The sequence below is a fragment of the Aquarana catesbeiana genome, linkage group LG12 (assembly GCF_042186555.1).
Source record: "Aquarana catesbeiana isolate 2022-GZ linkage group LG12, ASM4218655v1, whole genome shotgun sequence".
NCBI classification, from domain to species: domain Eukaryota; kingdom Metazoa; phylum Chordata; class Amphibia; order Anura; family Ranidae; genus Aquarana; species Aquarana catesbeiana.
Genome location: NC_133335.1, coordinates 203,422,631 through 203,441,112, shown reverse-complemented (window position 1 = coordinate 203,441,112; position 18,482 = coordinate 203,422,631). Strand labels below are relative to the sequence as shown.

General features: G+C 44.9%; 1 protein-coding gene across 4 annotated transcripts in view; it reads right to left on the bottom strand.

The window, feature by feature from the left end:
- LOC141113431 (phosphatidate phosphatase LPIN3-like) overlaps positions 1-18,482 on the bottom strand; it is a 166,282-nt gene that overhangs the window by 17,009 nt on the left and 130,791 nt on the right. For all 4 annotated transcript variants that reach the window (XM_073606517.1, XM_073606518.1, XM_073606520.1 and 1 more), the window contains exons 16-18: positions 10,959-11,045; positions 6,746-6,898; positions 847-958 (exon numbers count right to left, since the gene is read on the bottom strand). In XM_073606517.1, the coding sequence (XP_073462618.1) occupies positions 847-958; positions 6,746-6,898; positions 10,959-11,045 (352 nt within the window). The remainder of the gene's footprint in view (positions 1-846; positions 959-6,745; positions 6,899-10,958; positions 11,046-18,482) is intronic.

Here is an 18,482-nt window from a genome sequence, read left to right as displayed (position 1 = left end):
AATGTATAGATAGGTATGAAGGTCAGCTTTTATAATAAAATGCTGCTTATTCATATGTACTATTTTCCTTTTCAGCCAGCAAGTGGAGTTCCTTTTTTATTTTTTTTTATAAAATTGTTGTTCACAGAGCTCAGGAACTCAAGCTAAAATTTGCACACACATGAATAAGTCAGAGCACTTACTCATCCTCCTCCCTCTGTAGGGCTCAATACAGGGTTTCAATAAAAGACAGGAAGCCTGAAAGGAGACTACTGCTGGCTTCATATTTAATTTGTAAAACAAAGATAAACGCATACTGTATATATTTTGGAGAAACAATTGGGTCAAAAGTATACATTTTTTACTTTCTTTTTTCCTGAAATAATTACCATGAAACAATGTATGCAACATACACTGTGGCCCTGGTAACATCGGAGCATTGCTGGTGTCCTAAAAGGCCAAAGGCACAGACCTTGGCTTAGACAGGCTATAGATTTTGCAATTTTCTTTCCTGCAAACATAAGTTTCAGGAAAGACAATGGCTTGATTCCTCCATCAACACAGTCAGTGTTGGTGGAGGAATCCCTCCCATGGAGCTATTGTGTCCTCCCGCCGGCTGACTGTGTGTGTGCGTGTGTGCGTGTGTGGGGGGGGGGGGTTCTCCCGCCGGCCGAGATTTGCACCATCTATTTTTGGTTTTATTCTGTGCGCATTTCCCCATTGTGTGCAAAAGCCTCTTATAATTCCCAATCAAGCAGTAAATGCAGATTTTGAGGTTCAACAAACAGTTAAACCCAGCCAATGTACATTCACTGTCACTGCCTACTGTATACTTTTAATTCTCCACCCTGGTTACCTTATACTTACATTGGGCCTATTGCCAAAGGCAGCATAAAAAGGGCTCGGGTCAGGGAAGAGTTGGCAGATGTCAGAGAGACAAGCAATCTTAAAGTGCTCTGGGGTCTTTTCTACAACTTCCCTGCAAGAAAGAAAAATCAGATACATTAGACTTTTTTCCCATCTGTACAACAATAGCATGTTTGCATCTCACAGTTCCTTAAACAGGACTCTTATATTATGAAAGAAAGAAACCTGTGTCAAAATGATCAGCCTCTCCAGTTGTAGAGTACCCTTTGCAGCATTATGCAGAGAGCAATTCCACACAAATGTATGGATTTTATGAATATGAAAAATATACAGTGTGGGGTAAACACTGAGGTGTCCAGTGGAGAGTGGATAGTGATACGCACTCTGCTAAAAACAAGCCCTCCAACACTGATGTATTAAGACACATAGTAAACAGCATTAATGATCAGTTAAAGTGCTCAATACAAGTCAATGTGACCACATGGTAAGCACTAAGCAAAACACATGATCAACACTTCTTGAATACATCTAAAACACTTGAGCAGGCAAGATTTAAACCTGAAGGAAATGAAAATAGGAATTTGGCCTTACCTGTAAATTCTTTATCTTGGAGTACAGTACAGGACATGTATTCATAGACCATGGGTTACATGCAGCCTGCCTTCAGGGGATCGAACACTAGTAAAAGACCTGGTAAAACACCGGTAGCAAGTAATAAAAAGAGCAACTAAGGCACCGAGGGGTGGGGGTCTTTTTCCTGTACTGTACTCCAAGTTAAGGAATTTACAGGTAAGTAAAATTTTTATTATGCAGGGTCATACAGTACAGGACACAGGATTCATAGACCATGGGTTGTACCCAAGCAATAAAATTAAGGGTGGGCAACAACATAGCAATCAGAACTGCCAGCAGGCCCACAGGAAAACAAGGATTAAAGAATACAAAAAACACTCAGATAACAGCTTAAAGCACCTTGTGTCTAAAGCCTGCATAAGCCGAGGCCTGAACATCCACCTGGTGGAACTTGGAGAACATGTGAACACTGGACCAGGTGGCGGCCTTTCAAATTGGTGGAATAGGCTTTGATAGGCAAAAGAGGAACCCTATTCCTGAGGGCCTAGGCCCTGGAGATCAGTTGCCTAATCCACTTGGCAATGGTGGTGAGGGAAGCAGGATGCCCTACTAGAGCCTACAGGCAGGACACATAGGGACTTAGACTTGAGAACAGAGGCTGTGGCTGCCAGGTAGACCCTGACAGCCTAACACATCTAGGCAATGTAGGGCGTGAGGCTCCACTCCTCTCTTCTACTGGCCCGGCGATAGGGGGAGGAGGAAGGAGGAGCGCCAGCCGTGACGTCAATAACCGCGGCTGAGGCTCCGGGATGTGTCGAAAGCATACCTGTGAAAGACAGGTATGCTGTCCCCTCTCCCCCCGAAAGATGCTAAATGTGGCACCGGAGAGGGGGAGGAGTACAATGAGCGGAAGTTCCACTTTAGGGTGAAACTCCGCTTTAAGTAGGAATGTAGGTTTTGGTCTTAAAACCACTGTGTTCTTGTGCAAAACAAGAAAGGGCACTTTAAAGGAATGAGCTGCCAACCCAGAAACACCCCTGACAGATGCAAGAGCACCACGTTGAGATCCCAAGGAGACATAGGAAGTTGAATTGGGGAATTTATATGAGTAACTCCCAGAAATAAGTCTTGATTGGGGTTATGATGCAATAGTTTTCTGAAATAGTATGGCTAAGGCAGAAAGCTGTCCCTTAAGGTACTTAATGCTGATTGAGACCAAACTGGAGAAAAGCCAAAATACAAGTGACAAGAGTACTCTGTGACTCAATTTCCTGCCTTTGCACTAAGCAAAGTAAGCCTTCTATGTGCAAAGGTAAATCTTGTGGGAATTTGATTTACTTTGAGCTCTGGGTAAGGTGAGAAGAACAGAGTCAGAAATACCGCTATCCTTTAGCACTTGGGTTTCAAGAGCCATGCCATTAAAGCAAGCAAGGGTTTATTCCATGCTGTTGAGAAGCAGGGTGAAAATGGAATAGGAGGCCTTGGGTCTGTCTGGTGTGTTTGGAGGGGGCCAAGGCTCATTCACGAGAAGTCTGAGCATGTCTGTGTACCATGCCCTTCTGGGCCAATTTGGTGCAATAAGAATCACCAGAACCCCTTTCTTCTCTATCTTGTACAACAGTTAAGGGAGGCCCTTTCTCAGAGGGCAGGCAGAAACCAGTTTGAATGAAATCCAAGGAATCACTACAGCAATTACCATGAAGGCAAGCGGATCTCTGGACTTGGCTACAGATTTTTTCTGCTTGTTGTTGAACCTGTAGTTGAGGATGTCCACATCTGGTTTTCCCACTCTTTGACGGATATGAAATATTTTGGGGTGCAGAGGACACTTCCCTGGGTCTAGGTGGGGTTAGGAAGTCTGCCTGCCAATTGTCCACTTCATTGATGTGGATGGCCGAGAGAGCTTGAATGTGAGCTTCCACCCATGAGAGTATACTTCTAGGGCAGCTTTTATTCTGACACCCCCTTGATGGTTTATGTAGGCCATTAGTGTGGCATTGTCCAGTGTTGTAGAGACAATCTTATGGCTCTCAGTTCCAGAATGTTAATGGGAAGTTTTGACTACTGTGAGAACCACGTCCCCTGGACAGCGAGGGAGTTATAACTCTGCCCCAGCTTGTAAGGCTGACATCCGCTTTCACTACCTTCCTCCAGGGTAGGATTTGAGATCCCCTTTGGTCAGAGTGAGCTTTGTCTAATTACACAGAAGCATTGGATGATTCATTGATTGGCTTGTGACCCTTCATCAGTATGTCAGATTGAGGAGGTCTGGAGTGAAGCTGGGCAAATGGGAACTGCCTGAAAAGAGGCTACCATCAATCCCATAACCCAGAAGCAAACTGAGGGGTGCCGTTTTGACCTGAGGGTCTTCTTGTGGGACCTTAGGGACGCAACTTTCTCCCAAGGAAGGAAAATTCTCACTTGTGCTGTGTCCAAGATTAGACCCAAGTGATCCAGACAGTGTGATGGCTGGGGAGCACACCTTGGAAAGTTGTATATACAGTCAATCGTTAGAAGGAACTGAATTGTCCTTTGGATGCTGGCAGACAACATTGTGGCCTGCTTCAGAAGGAGGTCAACCAGTTAACCTGTGATGTGAATGTCCTGGGTTTGCAGAAGAGCCAAAAGCTGGGTAGTGCTACAAATTGAAAGTGTTGTTCTCCCATAGCAAAACACAGAAAGTATTGATGTGAGAAAAAGATGAAAATGTGGAAATGCATAAAAAGGCATCTTGAATGTCCACTGATGACAGAAATTATATTTGTATGAGAGAAGCAATGACAGATCTCATTGGTTCAAATGAGAATTTTGGTACACAAAGAAATCTGTTTAAAGATTTTAAGTCCACTCTTGGATAGATACCCAATTTGGTTTTGGGACTGTGAATAGATTTGAATAGAAACCTTCAAATTCTTCTACTAAATAACGTGGTACAACCACTAATTGTGTGTGCAGTTGGTATAAGGAGGTCATTAAATCTGCCTTATTTTCATCTGAAGCTGGCAGACTATAAGGCTAAAGTAAGGAGTGGCAGAGATAGAAACTCTAGCTTATACATCCTGACAAATGAAATGACAGGCCTGGGATATTTCATTGGGAGATCGAAACTGACTCAAATGCCAACAGCTGTCTCCCCACATTATAGAGTGGGTGGGCCCTTTCATTGTAAAGAGGGTTTCTAGACAGGCTTGGTGGACTTGGGAGTCCAGGGCTTGCAACAAAAGGAGGTGCTAAGCCTTGGTTTGAAAGTTGACACCTGAGGAGAGTGAAAAGATCCCTTTCGCTGAGCAGAACTAGTACTGATGGGAGTACAAGACTTGGGCTTTTTCTTCTACGGCAGGAGTAAAGTTCCCCCAGTAACTTCATTGATGAATTTATCAAGGGATTCCACAAATTGGCCTTCACCATCAAAAGGACGTAGAAGACACTTTTTACAAGCAGGTTCAGCAAAGCAAGCTTTTATCCGCAAAATCCAGTGCATATGCACAGAGATAAGAGGCATTCTAATGATTTGGTAAATTATTATCTCCAGAGTGCCCACACAAAACAATAAGACTGAGAGCATCATTTCTCAAAGTCGGGTTTCTGGTCCTTATTCATATGTCTTGTCCGGTTAGCAATAGCCTGGCAAATAGACATGGCAACAATAGCTAGCTGCAAGGAAAAAGAAGGCCTTTAAGAGGGCTTTCGAGTGCCTAGCAACAGAATCCTTAAAAATGAAAACCTCCTCAATAGGAAGTGTAAAATGTTTGTTGCGAACTGAAATGGCAGGATCCACTACCAGAAGAACCAATTTCTTTTTAAATTCCTTTTCTATAAGATACATTTCAGCAAAAAACTAAGGAGTGAGAATTCTTTCAGGATTGGGCCCATCCTCATAAAATGCACAATTTGTGTGTGCATTGGAAAAGTTTTTCTTGACACTTAGGCTGTGGAAAGACAAGTGCTGCTATGCAAAGACTAGTGCACACTGCGTAGCCTGCATATAACACATGGTCTATGAATACAAGTCCTATGTCCTGTACTGTACAATTAAGTGGATATCCATAGTAGTCTCTGACATTTAAAGTGGATCTTGCACCTAAATATCAAGGTCTGCTTTTTAATGTGCCCCTTTCCTGAAACGCTGAAAAAAAAACACCCGTGGAGAAAAAAATATATATACACTCACAATTCTGACTTTCGCCATGGTGCCTAGGCAAGGGTGATGTCATCCTGCTTCTGGCAAGATCCTGGGGTATGTTGAGTAGCCCAAATCTCACTAAGAAGACAATCATGCATTGTGCTGTAGCATCTTCCCGTGAGGTTTGACATACTCTCCATTCTTTGAGATCTCATAGGCACTAGGATAACATCACAACTCACACTGTGGAAGCTGGGAGATAGGCCAGTATAATATCTCATTTATTTCCCCCTAGTTTTATTTAGTGTTTCAGCCAGGAGAAGGAGAACCATATTTTAAAAATTGAAAGTCCATCCTCAGCCGAAAAAGCGTTACAATTACCAGAAGGTTTCTTTTATTGCCCATAACTCAACAAATAGGATTTCCTCTCAATTTGTGTCCCATTGACATCCCTTTGGCACCTGGACTTGCAATGAGGGAATAGGGTCACTAAGACAGGAAAACACATACAAAAACGCAAATTTTAAAGATCTTCTAATTTTTCCCCTCTGTACTAGCAATTGTGTTTTTGTTACTGACTCTGTCCCCATTGGAGCTATATCCCATAATTTTCTGAACCCTTTAACCAAAACAATAAGGGAGAGGAAATGTCCTTTAAGATGACACAGCCAGCTTCTCCACGCTACGCAAAACAAAAAGAAAAGTTCTAGCTGGGAAATGCGCTATTCTATCCTTCTTCTGGGAAGACAAGCAGCTAAACCAACTTTCTTTTCTTTTTTACAAACACTAACCTTTATTTAATTTTTTTTTAAATCAGACATATCTGCAGCTGTTTAATATGGTCAGATGAACGTTATGGTCCCTTTTGTATAAGCTCTGCCCCTTGTGTCATATTTTTGTAGAAACTACTACTAGGATGTGCTTTGGGGTAGCATGGGGTCTGCTATATATAACGCAGGGCAATTTAATTTGCAACCCCTTTATCCCCTTTCCGTTACAGTTTTCTGGCTGAATTTAGATCCTAATTTTCAGAGTTGGACAGAAGAGGGAAAAAAAGGAAATAAGGAAATAAGATATCCTAATTTGTACATTTTGAGGTTTGACGCTGCCCATTCTCGCTACATGTGACATAACTGATTACATTTCTTAAAGGTGCCAAATTGTGTAGTAAAATGTTCTGGATAGCTCTCTGAATGTACTTACCTATGAAGGGCTGTAAACAAGCTGCTTGGAGACAGCAGGAGAGGACCTGGTGGCAGAGTGTAGCCCCCTTCACTCACCCCCTGGAGGAAGGTCTTCGTGATATCAGCCAATCCCACTGAGCGCGCAGAACAGTAGAGAAACTTGTAGTCATTCCTACAGGAGAAAACAGGTCATGCATTATCCAAAGAAGAAATAGTTAATACAGGCATGTATAAGATTTTTCTATTTACTGTTCTGAGGCTTAAAGTGATTGTAAAGGTAAATTTGATTTATTTTTTTAAATAACAAACATGTCATACTTACAGTATCACACAAAAGTGAGTACACCCCTCAAATTTTTTGAAAATATTTTATTCTATCTTTTCATGTGACAACACTGAAGAAATGACATTTTTCTACAATGTAAAGTAGTGAGTTTACAGCTTGTAAATTTGCTGTCCCCTCAAAATAACTCAACACACAGCCATTAAAGCGGGGTTCCACCCAAATTTTGAATATTATCTCTATGCAATCTCTTCCTTGCCTAGATGCTGACATGCTGTGTAAAAAAATTTAAATTGCCGTAATTACCTTTTTTTTTCTAATCTTCTTAGCACTTCCTGGTTTTCCTCCCATGGGAGTAGGCGTGTTTCTAGCCTCTCCCAGACCTCCCACAGTCCCCTGGGAGCTAGTTTCAGGCTTCCCAGCATGCATTGTGCAACAGCGTCATCACAACATCTCGGTGAATGCTGGGAGCACAGCATTCACCGCATCCAGGAAATACATGCTTGTGGGCTTCAAATGCCCACAATGAAGATGGAAACCGCCTTCAGTGAATTTTATAAGTTATTCTTTACAACTAAATCGGACACAGGCGGACTTATTACACAGAACATGTGAGTAGATAATCATGAGAAGAAAAGTTTGTGAATGAACTCCAAAAAAAAAAAAACGATAGATAGGTGGACCCCTGCTTTAATGTCTAAACCGCTGGCAACAAAAGTGAGTACACCCCTAAGTGAAAATGTCCAAATTGGGCCCAAAGTGTCAATATTTTGTGTGGTCACCTTTATTTTCCAGCACTGCCTTAACCCTCTTGGCATGGAGTTCACCAGAGCTTCACAGGTTGTCACTGGAGTCCTCTTCCACTCCTCCATGACGACATCACAGAGCTGGTGGATGTTAGAGACCTTGCGCTCCTCCACCTTCCATTTGAGAATGCCCCACAGATGCTCAATAGGGATTAGATCTGGAGACATGCTTGGCCAGTGCATCACCTTTACCCTTGACTTCTTTAGCAAGGCAGTGGTCGTCTTGGAGGTGTGTTTGGGGTAGTTATCATGCAGCCCCAGACCATGACACTCCCACCACCATGCTTGACTGAAGGCAAGACACACTTGTCTTTGTAGTCCTCACCTGGTTGCCGCCACACATGCTTGACACCATCTGAACCAAATAAGTTTATCTTGGTCTCATCAGACCACAGGACATGGTTCCAGTAATCCATGTCCTTAGTCTGCTTGTCTTCAGCAAACTGTTTGCAGGTTTTCTTGTGCATCATCTTTAGAAGAGGCTTCCTTCTGGAACGACAGCCATGCAGACCAATTTGATGCAGTTTGTGGCATATGTGGTCTGATCACTGAGAGGCTGAACCCGCACCCCTTCAACCTCTGCAGCAATGCTGGCAGCACTCATGTGACTATTTCCCAAAAGACTATCTCTGGATATGACGCTGAGCATGTGCACTTAAATTCTTTGGTTGACCATGGCAATGCCTGTTCTGAGTGGAACCTGACCTGTTAAACCGCTGTATGGTCTTGGCCACCCTGCTGCAGCTCAGTTTCAGGGTCCTGGCAAACTTCTTATAGCCTAAGCCATCTTTATGTAGAGCAAGAATTCATTTTTTTTGGATCCTCAGAGAGTTCTTTGCCATGAGGTGCCATGTTGAACTTCCAGAGACCAGTATGAGAGAGTGAGAGCAATAACATCAAATTTAACACACCTGCTCCCCATTCACACCTGAGACCTTGTAACACTAACGAGTCACATGACACCGGGGAGGGAAAATGGCTAATTGGGCCCAGTTTGGACATTTTCACTTAGGGGTGTACTCACTTTTGTTGCCAGAGGTTTAGACATTAATGGCTGCATGTTGAGTTATTTCGAGGGGACAGCAAATTTACACTGTTATACAAGCTGTACACTCATTACTTTACATTGTTGCAAAGTGTCATTTCTTCAGTGTTGTCACAATGAAAGATATAGTAAAATATTTACAAAAATGTGAGGGGTGTACTCACTTTTGTGAGATACTGTACCTGTTCTACACAATGGCTTTGCACAGAGCTGCCCCAAACCTCTCCTTCTGGAGTCCCCCACTGACAATCTTGGCTCCTCCTCTTCTCTGAGTGCCCCCATAGCAAGCCATTTGTTATGGGGGTACTCATGCAGGCTCGATCCCCAGCCAGACTGTGTGTGTCTATAGATGCGCTCTCCTCACATAATTTGATGGACAGCAGCGGGAGCCAATGGCTCCCGCTGCTGCCGAGTCTGCTGTGAGAGGAGAGAGAGCAGAAAAGAGCTGCTGGATATGGGCACAACGCTGGATCAAGATCGGCCTCAGGTAAGTGTTTAAGGGGGGGCTGGGCGGAGCAACTACTGAAAGGTTTTTTTTTTTACCTTGATGTAGAGAATGCCCTTCTAACAACTTTAAGATTTGTCCCTTGTTTTTTATTTCCAAAACTTAGCTACAATGTCTGCCTAGGAATTTATTTAGGCAGGTAATATAATTAGTCTAAGTCAGATGAGTAAAGACACAAAATGGGGGTTCATGATTTAATTTATTGGGTACCTGGATAATACAATACAGTATGTCATACGTATGTTGATTCTTGTATGTTGGCCAACTGGCATGCTTAACAGTCTAACACCCATTTCTCTTTTCCCATTTGTTCTGTTTGGGGATGGATGCAAGATGCTTGTAATACCCCATTAATTATATTGTTAGATTGAAAAAAAGACACAAGTCCATCAAGATCAACCAAAAGAAAAAATAAATGAATAGAAAACCTACATATACAGAACCCTATATCCACAGTTGATCCAGAACAAGGTAAAAAATTGCTTCTCATATCTTATGGGTACTACCATGATGAGATTCTTCTGCTACCATCTGTACCAGTAATACCCAAAACTGGGGACAGTGATATCCCCTTTTAATAGCTGTTGCAAGTAAGTTGAGCTGGGAAACCCAGGTGGAGGGATTGCTCCATCAGAGTCCCTTAGAAATATATGACAGTGAAGTCTAATTTCATCCACTTCAGTTATCAAAAACTTAATTTATCAGGGTTGTGTGTTTGAAGGCCTTATGTGGGCCTTATCTATCAAACTAATCTCTATATTACTCAACAACACATAATCAGATTCAAACCTTTCATTGAATCTTACATATAGATAGATTCATTTATATTTTTTTTATAATTTATATATTTGCTATATATTTATATACTTTTTATATATATATATATATATATATATATATATATATATATATATATATATATTTGTTATCATTTTTAATTTACTATTTATAATTTATTGAATATTATACCTGATAGATTAAAGCGGAGTGGAACTTCCTCTCATTGTACTCCTCCCCCCCTCCGGTGCCACATTTGGCACCTTTCGGGGGGAGGGGAGACAGCATACCTGTCTTTCACAGGTATGCTTTCCCCACTCCTGGGAGCCTCAGCCGCAGGTATTGATGTCATGGCTGGGGCTCCCTCCTCCTCCCCCTGTCGTCGGGCCAGTAGGAGAGAGGAGCAGAGCCTCGCGCGTGTGCAGTAGGGTTCCCAGCGTGAAGCCGAAAGGCTACACTGCCGGGTTCCCTTACTCGCAATGGAAACATCAGCTGCGATGCCGACATTGCTGGGCTCCAGGACAGGTAAGTGTTCGATTATTAAAAGTCACCAACTGGTGGCTTTTAATTTTTGCAGCGGTGGGCGGACCTTTGCTTTAATTATCTTTTATTTCTTTATTTTTATATATGTAATTATTTTTTATATTTATATATTTTTTTATAAATTATCATTTATTAATTAACAAAGAGCTACCTGATGATCTTAACTTAAACAAACCAGACACTAATGAACATAAGGAAAGCTGAAGCATGAGATGTAAAATCTTGCTACAGAAGCAGGAGGTGGAATGACAGCACTATGACTATGATACTGACTTGTGGATGGCGTTATAGAGCTGACCAATGCCAGGCTGAGTCCAGTCTTTTCCCAGCTGCGGTAAAATGTGTCCGAGAGCATCTGACCTGAAGATAGAGAGATGCACGATGGATAAATATTTCATAGAAAACATGGAAATAATTTGGCCAAGCTGGTCATAAACAGAGAGACATGTCAATCTGGTAGAAAATATTTTATGGTCGTCATGATACAGGAGGGCATCATATATGCTAGAAATTATCACAGATAAAGTTGGCATGCCAGTATTTGATAAAATGTTGGCCAGAGGCGATGTCATGTGTTCTGTGTTATGCGTGTATGGCCAAATCTGCTAATGTTTCTCGTCTGGGGCATAACAGCTGTAATCCAAATAATACAAAAACATTTTTGTTTATTCTCATTTGATGCTGAGTCATGCTATTTCCATATTTAGGGACCCGATGCAAAAAACATGCGTGTTCTCCAGATCTGGGATCTCACAGGATCTTTACCACATATGTAAGGAACCATTGCATTAAATATAATCCTTTGTGATTTTTTGGGAATTTAATATATAAAGATACAACTGAAATGCACAGCTATGAAGATCATATAAGTGTGTTATGATGTACAATTAAAATAGGGACATTTTGAGATGCTGTTAAAATTAGTGTGCTGACCCCACTTAGAAAAACTTGGCATACTGGCAACTGTCTACAATTTGCAAGAGCCTACAAAGCACAACGTCCAACACAGCTCATCTTGCTTCTGTTATGTGAGCCGTTCTTTCCTAAAAGAGAGTTTCCAGTAAAAGCTCCCTCTAAGCTGGCCATACACTGAGCAAAATTCATTTGGTTCAGCAAATATTGGATGAATTTTGGTCAGTGTGTGGCAGTCCCCATTCCACAGTTTGATTCACTTCTGTCCGAAGGTAATGCTGGAAAAGTTTCCTCGATCAGTGGCTGCAGCCATCATCCAATGTCCTGGTGGGGGCGATTCCTCCATCCACCTCATTTGTGTTGAATGAACAAAAAAACAAAAACAAAGAGTGTGTGGCCAACTTAAAGTGGAGGGCCACCTTGAAAAAAAAATTGCACCAAAAATCCTAGAAAAAAAATTTTAAAAAAACATTTGAAAAAAAAAAACAATTTTAAACTTACCTAAACACTTGTTGCTAGGCAGTCTTCCTAATCTGCCTCTTCCTATTCCGCGGCATGTCCTGTTCCTAGGTGAGCGGCCCAGTTGCCTTCTGGGAACTGTGTGTGTTCCCAGAAAACCACGGGGCCAGTCACAGAGCGCCGCGCCGCTCGCGCGTGTGCAGTAGGAAACTGGCAGTGAAGCCGCAAGGCTCCACTGCCTGTTTCCCTTAGTTAGGATGGTGGTGCCGGGACCTGAGAGCCGAGGAACGGGTCAGCCTCAGGTGGCCGACATCGCGGGCACCCAGGACAGGTAAGTGTACTTATTTAAAGTCAGCAGCTACAGTGACTTTAAAAAATAAATCCCGCTTTAAAGTAGCCCATATGTAATTCATTTTTCTTTCCCTCCACCACGGGTAGAAGGAAAGAAAATTGCTTGACTCCCCCATCAACACAGTCACTGTTGATAAGGGAATGCCTCCTCTGGATCGACTTAGGTACAATCAGCCTGCCCATACATGGATCGAATCTCAGCTGGTCCCTGCTGCACCAGTTGAATTTCAGTCCATGTATGGCCAGGTTTACACTGTCCCTTGCCTCCAGGGTGGCTGACCCAGAAACTCCACCCTTAAATTTTTGTATGAATGTGAGTTAGGCCAGCCATATACCGTTTCAACCAGCTCAGATTCAAACAGTTAATGGGCAGGCTGAATGTACAAAGTTGATTGATCAAACAACTTGGGTACAACCAGCCTGCTGGATTCTCTTGTGATTATAGCTAGCGGCTGCTAGGAGGGTTGCAAGATGGTTAATCTGGATAAAAAGTCCCACATGTCGTAATGGAAATTGGAAATCACAGGATAGGTAAGTTGTCACCAACCAAACTCATCCTGCGCTTACTGGCACATGTGTGAGCCCCCATATAAGAGTGGTCTGAATGCGGTTCATTTACAATAACAAAGCCAGCATTCCAGGTTGTTAAGCACTCCCCCCCCCCCTCAATCTCCAGATGGCAAACCAATATGGTGTACTAAAGTCTCAGTAACAGATACAGGCTCACTATAATCCAGACTCCGCACAATGTTAGAATCCACAAGCCAGGGGCATGAAATAAAAGGATACTGCACATAGTGTAATATTGTATAACAAAGTCAATTTAATAGATAAAAAAACTACACTCATATGGGTAGATGACATAAAAGCATGTAAAACGCAGACAACTCGAACTTCTTCCAACAAGCAAAATGGCCAACAATTAGGGATGGGCTGTCTGTTCGGGTCAAACATGAGTTCGACTCGAACACTGGCTGTTAGCGAACAATTTGGGGTGTTCGCGGCAAATTCAAAAGACGCGGTACACCCTTTAAAAGTCTAGGGGTCCCCCTAAAAACCCATACCAGACCCTTATCCAAGCACGCAACCTGGCAGGCCGCAGGAAAAGAGGGGAGGGGGGACGAGAGAGCGCCCCCCTGAACCGTACCAGGCCACATGCCCTCAACATGGGGAGGATGTCCCTATGTTGATGGGGACAAAGGCCTCATCCCCACAACCCTTGCTCAGTGGTTGTGGGGGTATGCGGGCGGGGGGCTTATCGGAATCTGAAAGCCCCCTTTAACAAGGGGACCCCCAGATCCCAGCCCCCCCTGTGTGAAATGGTAATGAGGTACAAATGTACCTTTACCATTTCACAAAAAAGTGTCAAAAATGTTAAAAAAAGACAAGAGACGGTTTTTGACAATTCCTTTATTAATATCTTCTTCTTTCCCAGCTTTTTCTTCCATCTTCTTCTGGTCTTCATTCAGTTTTCTTCCTCCATCTTGTTCTTCCCCTGCTTCTTCCTTTGCTTCTTCCTCTTCTTCCTCCGATCCTCTGCTTCTTCCGTCGGTCTTCTCGGCCGCATCCTCCTCCGGCTTCTTCTTCTCCGCTTTGTTCTCCGGACGATCTGCATCCATGGGAGGTTCCCGCAGTGTGACGCTTCTGTTCTTCTTACAGTTCTTATATAACTGAGGGCGGGGCCACCCAGTGACCCCGCCCCCCTCTGACACATGGGGACTTCACGATGACTTCCCTATGGCTTTCCCCGTGATGTCAGAGGGGAGCAGGGTCACCCATTTACTTAACGGGTTACCCCGCCCCCCTCTGAAACCACAGGGAAAGCCATAAGGTAGTCCCCGTGCGTCAGAGGGGGGTGGGGTCACCGGGTGGCCCCGCCCTCAGTTATAGAAGAACTGTCAGAAGAACAGAAGCCTCACACAGCGGGAACATCTCATGGATGCGGATCGTCCGAAGAACGAAGCGGGGAAGAAGAAGCTGGAGGAAGATGTGGACAAGAAAACCGAAGGAAGAAGCAGAGGATCGGAGGAAGAAGCAGAGGAAGAAGCGGGGGAAGAACAAGATGGAGGAATAAAACCGAATGAAAACCAGAAGTAGATGGAAGAAGAAGCGGGGAAAGAAGAAGACATTAATAAAGGAATTGTCAAAGACCGTCTCTTGTCTTTTTTAACATTTTTGACACTTTTTTTGTGAAATCGTAAGGGTACATTTGTACCCCATTACCATTTCACACAGGGGGCTGGGATCTGGGGGTCCCCTTGTTATAGGGGGCTTCCAGATTCCGATAAGCCCCCTGCCCGCATACCCCCACAAACACCAGGCAAGGGTTGTGGGGATGAGGCCCTTGTCCCCATCAACACGGGGACATCCTTCCCATGTTGAGGGCATGTGGCCTGGTACGGTTCGGGGGGGGCTATCTCTTTGTCCCCCCTCTTTTCCTGCGGCCTGCCAGGTTGCATGCTCGGATAAGGGTCTGGTATGGATTTTGAGGGGGACCCTCACGCCATTTTTAAAAAAAATTTTGGCACGGTGTTCCCCTTAATATCCATACCAGACCTGAAGGGCCTGGTATGGAATTTGGGGGGACCCCCCCCCCCCCACACATTTTTTTTTTAAATTTTGGTTTGGGGTTCCCCTTAATATTCATACCAGACCCAAAGGGCCTGGTAATGCACTGTGGGGGAATCCCAGGCCATTTTTGTCAATGACTTTTATGAGTAGGGATGAGCTTCGTGTTCGAGTCGAACCCATGTTCGACTCGAACATCGGCTGTTCGATCGTTCGCCGAATTGCGAACGTTATGGGCCGTTCGCGCTAAATTCGTGTGGCGCGTCACGGCCCATAATTCACTGCGGCATCGCAGTGCATTGCTGGCTGATGATTGGCCAAGCATGCACTATGACCCGCATGCTTGGCCAATCACAGCGCTGTCAGTAGAGAGAGCTGTAATTGGCCAAAGCCAGGGTGGCTTTGGCCAATTACGGCTCAGGGCATTTAGTACACACCCCACACTATATAAGGCCGCCTGCACGGCGGCCCTGTGTAGTGTGTGTTCCGGTGTGCTGAGAGATAGAGAGAGAGAGAGACAGTGTCATTTGATTTGAGTTAGATAGATTAGGCAGAACAGTCAGTCAGTTAGCTGCACTTACAGTGTATTGTGTATATATATGCATCCCAGGTGTTGCATATATATATATACACTGTATTCAGTTTAGCTAGATCCGTTCCTGTTATCTTCTATCTAGACTATTTACATTTAATGCAGTGCGTCCTGCTCACAGTGTTCAGCTAGATCCGTTCCTGTTATCTTCTAGACTATTTACATTTAGTGCAGTGCGTCCTGCTCACAGTGTTCAGCTAGATCCGTTCCTGCTATTTACATTTAGTGCAGTGCGTCCTGCTCACAGTGTTCAGCTAGATCCGTTCCTGTTAAATTCCTACTGACCGGCAGGCTTGTCTGGTTACAGTATATAAAGCTACCTGAAGAAAATTACAGGTGTTCTATTTGATCCTATTAGTACCACGGTCAGGCAGCTAGACTATTTACATTTAGTACAGTGCGTCCTGCTCACAGTGTTCAGCTAGATCCGTTCCTGTTATCTTCCTACTGACAGGCAGGCTTGTCTGGTTACAGTATATAAAGCTACCTGAAGAAAATTACAGGTGTTCTATTTGATCCTATTAGTACCACGGTCAGGCAGCTAGACTATTTACATTTAGTACAGTGCGTCCTGCTCACAGTGTACAGCTAGATCCGTTCCTGTTATCTTCCTACTGACAGGCAGGCTTGTCTGGTTACAGTATATAAAGCTACCTGAAGAAAATTACAGGTGTTCTATTTGATCCTATTAGTACCACGGTCAGGCAGCTAGACTATTTACATTTAGTACAGTGCGTCCTGCTCACAGTGTTCAGCTAGATCCGTTCCTGTTATCTTCCTACTGACAGGCAGGCTGGTCTGGTTACAGTATATAAAGCTACTTGAAGAAAATTACAGGTGTTCTATCCCAGCTTAGTGCAGCTACAGGCCATTAGTATGTCTGGAAGGCCAAGAAGGAGAGGCAGACAGTCACAAGCCAATAAGAGAGGGCAAGCAGGCTCTGTGTCTAGTGCTGGTCGTGGAGACGGTGCATCCTCATCAGCACGTGGCCATGGGACACGCTTGGCCTTTTTTTCGGCAGCTGGCCATGTTGAGCCGCAACATGCGGAAGACTTGGTCGAGTGGATGACCAAGCCGTCCTCATCCTCCTCATCCTCTCTCACCCATGCCCAGGGTGCTTTGTCTGGCAAAGCAGCGGCCTCTTCCCTCAGCTCAATGTCATCAGTGACTCCTTCCCTAGCTCCACCATGTCCTCATGAGGATTCCCTCGAACTGTTTGACCACAGTGTTGGGTACATGCTCCAGGAGGATGCCCAGCGTTTGGAAGGCTCTGATGACGATACTGAGCTCGATGAAGGCAGTAACATGAGCGCGGACAGAGGGGGTGCCCAAGAAGGACAGCAATCTGGCAGTCATGCTCCCCCTGCTGCAGCATACTGCCAGGTTTGCTCCAGTGATGAGGAGGGAGGGGATGATGAGGTCACTGACTCAACGTGGGTGCCTGATAGGAGAGAGGAGGAGGAGGAGGAGGAGGAGGAGGAGGAGGAGGAGGCGGCAGCACATCACCAACGAGGCAGGATGCCCTCCAGGGGCCAGCCTAAGGGCAGCACATTGACTGCATCACACCCCAAAGCTCCACATGTGCAGGGCGCTGCAGTCTCTGCGCGTTATTCAAAAAGTTCTTTGGTGTGGGCCTTTTTTGAGACGAGTGCATCAGATCGCACCGCTGCTATTTGCAACATATGTCTCAAGCGTATCTCGCGTGGCCAAAATATCTCCCGCTTGGGTACCACATGCTTGACCAGACATATGTTGACCTGCCATGCAGTTCGTTGGCAAGCGTATCTAAAAGACCCACACCAAAGAACAAAGAGGATCTCTCCTTGCTCCTCATCAGCTGAGATTTCCAACCCCACTAGACCTTCAGTCCTCTCTGAGACCTGCAGTGAGAGGAATGAAGGTGTAGAATTAGGTGTGTCACAGCCAAGTACTTGTGGGCAATCTGCTTTTGGTACACCGACGTCAGATTGTACCAGGCAAATTTCCCTGCCCCAGCTGCTGCACCGCCGAAAGAAGTTTGCTCCCAGCCATCCACATGCCCAGCGGTTGAATGCTAGCTTGGCAAAATTGCTAGCACTTCAACTGCTGCCTTTTCAGTTGGTAGACTCTGCCCCCTTCCGTGAGTTTGTGGAATGTGCGGTTCCTCAGTGGCAGGTACCCAAACGCCACTTTTTCTCACGGAAGGCGATTCCGGCTCTCTACCGGCATGTGGAAGGCAATGTCCATGCCTCGCTGGACAGGGCGGTCAGCGGTAAGGTGCATATTACCGCTGACTCATGGTCCAGCAGGCATGGACAGGGACGTTACCTAAGTTTCACGGCGCATTGGGTGACTCTGCTGGCAGCTGGGAAGGATGCAGGACAAGGTGCAGTAGTGTTGGAGGTTGTTCTGCCACCACGCCTCCAAAATGCTGATTGTGACACACCTCTCTCCTCCACCCCCTCCTCTTCTTCTTCCTCCATGGCCTCTTCCTCGGAACCAGCGGTGCTCCGTAGGCGTTCAAGGGGCTACGCAAGTACGCAGGCCAAAAGATGCCATGCGGTGCTTGAGCTGGTGTGCTTGGGGGACAGGAGCCACACTGGGGCAGAGGTTCTGTCAGCTCTGCAGGGGCAGGTTCAGAGGTGGTTGACGCCACGCCAACTTAAGGCAGGAATGGTGGTTTGCGACAATGGCACCAACCTCCTCTCTGCCCTCCGACAGGGACAAATGACCCATGTGCCCTGTTTGGCTCACGTCCTTAACTTGGTGGTGCAGCGGTTCTTGGGCAGGTACCCGGGCTTACAGGATGTCCTGAGGCAGGCCAGGAAAGTCTGTGTGCATTTCCGCCGGTCATATAATGCCAGTGCTCGGCTGACGGACCTCCAAAAGGAGTTTAACCTGCCCAAGAACCGCCTAATCTGTGACATGCCCACCAG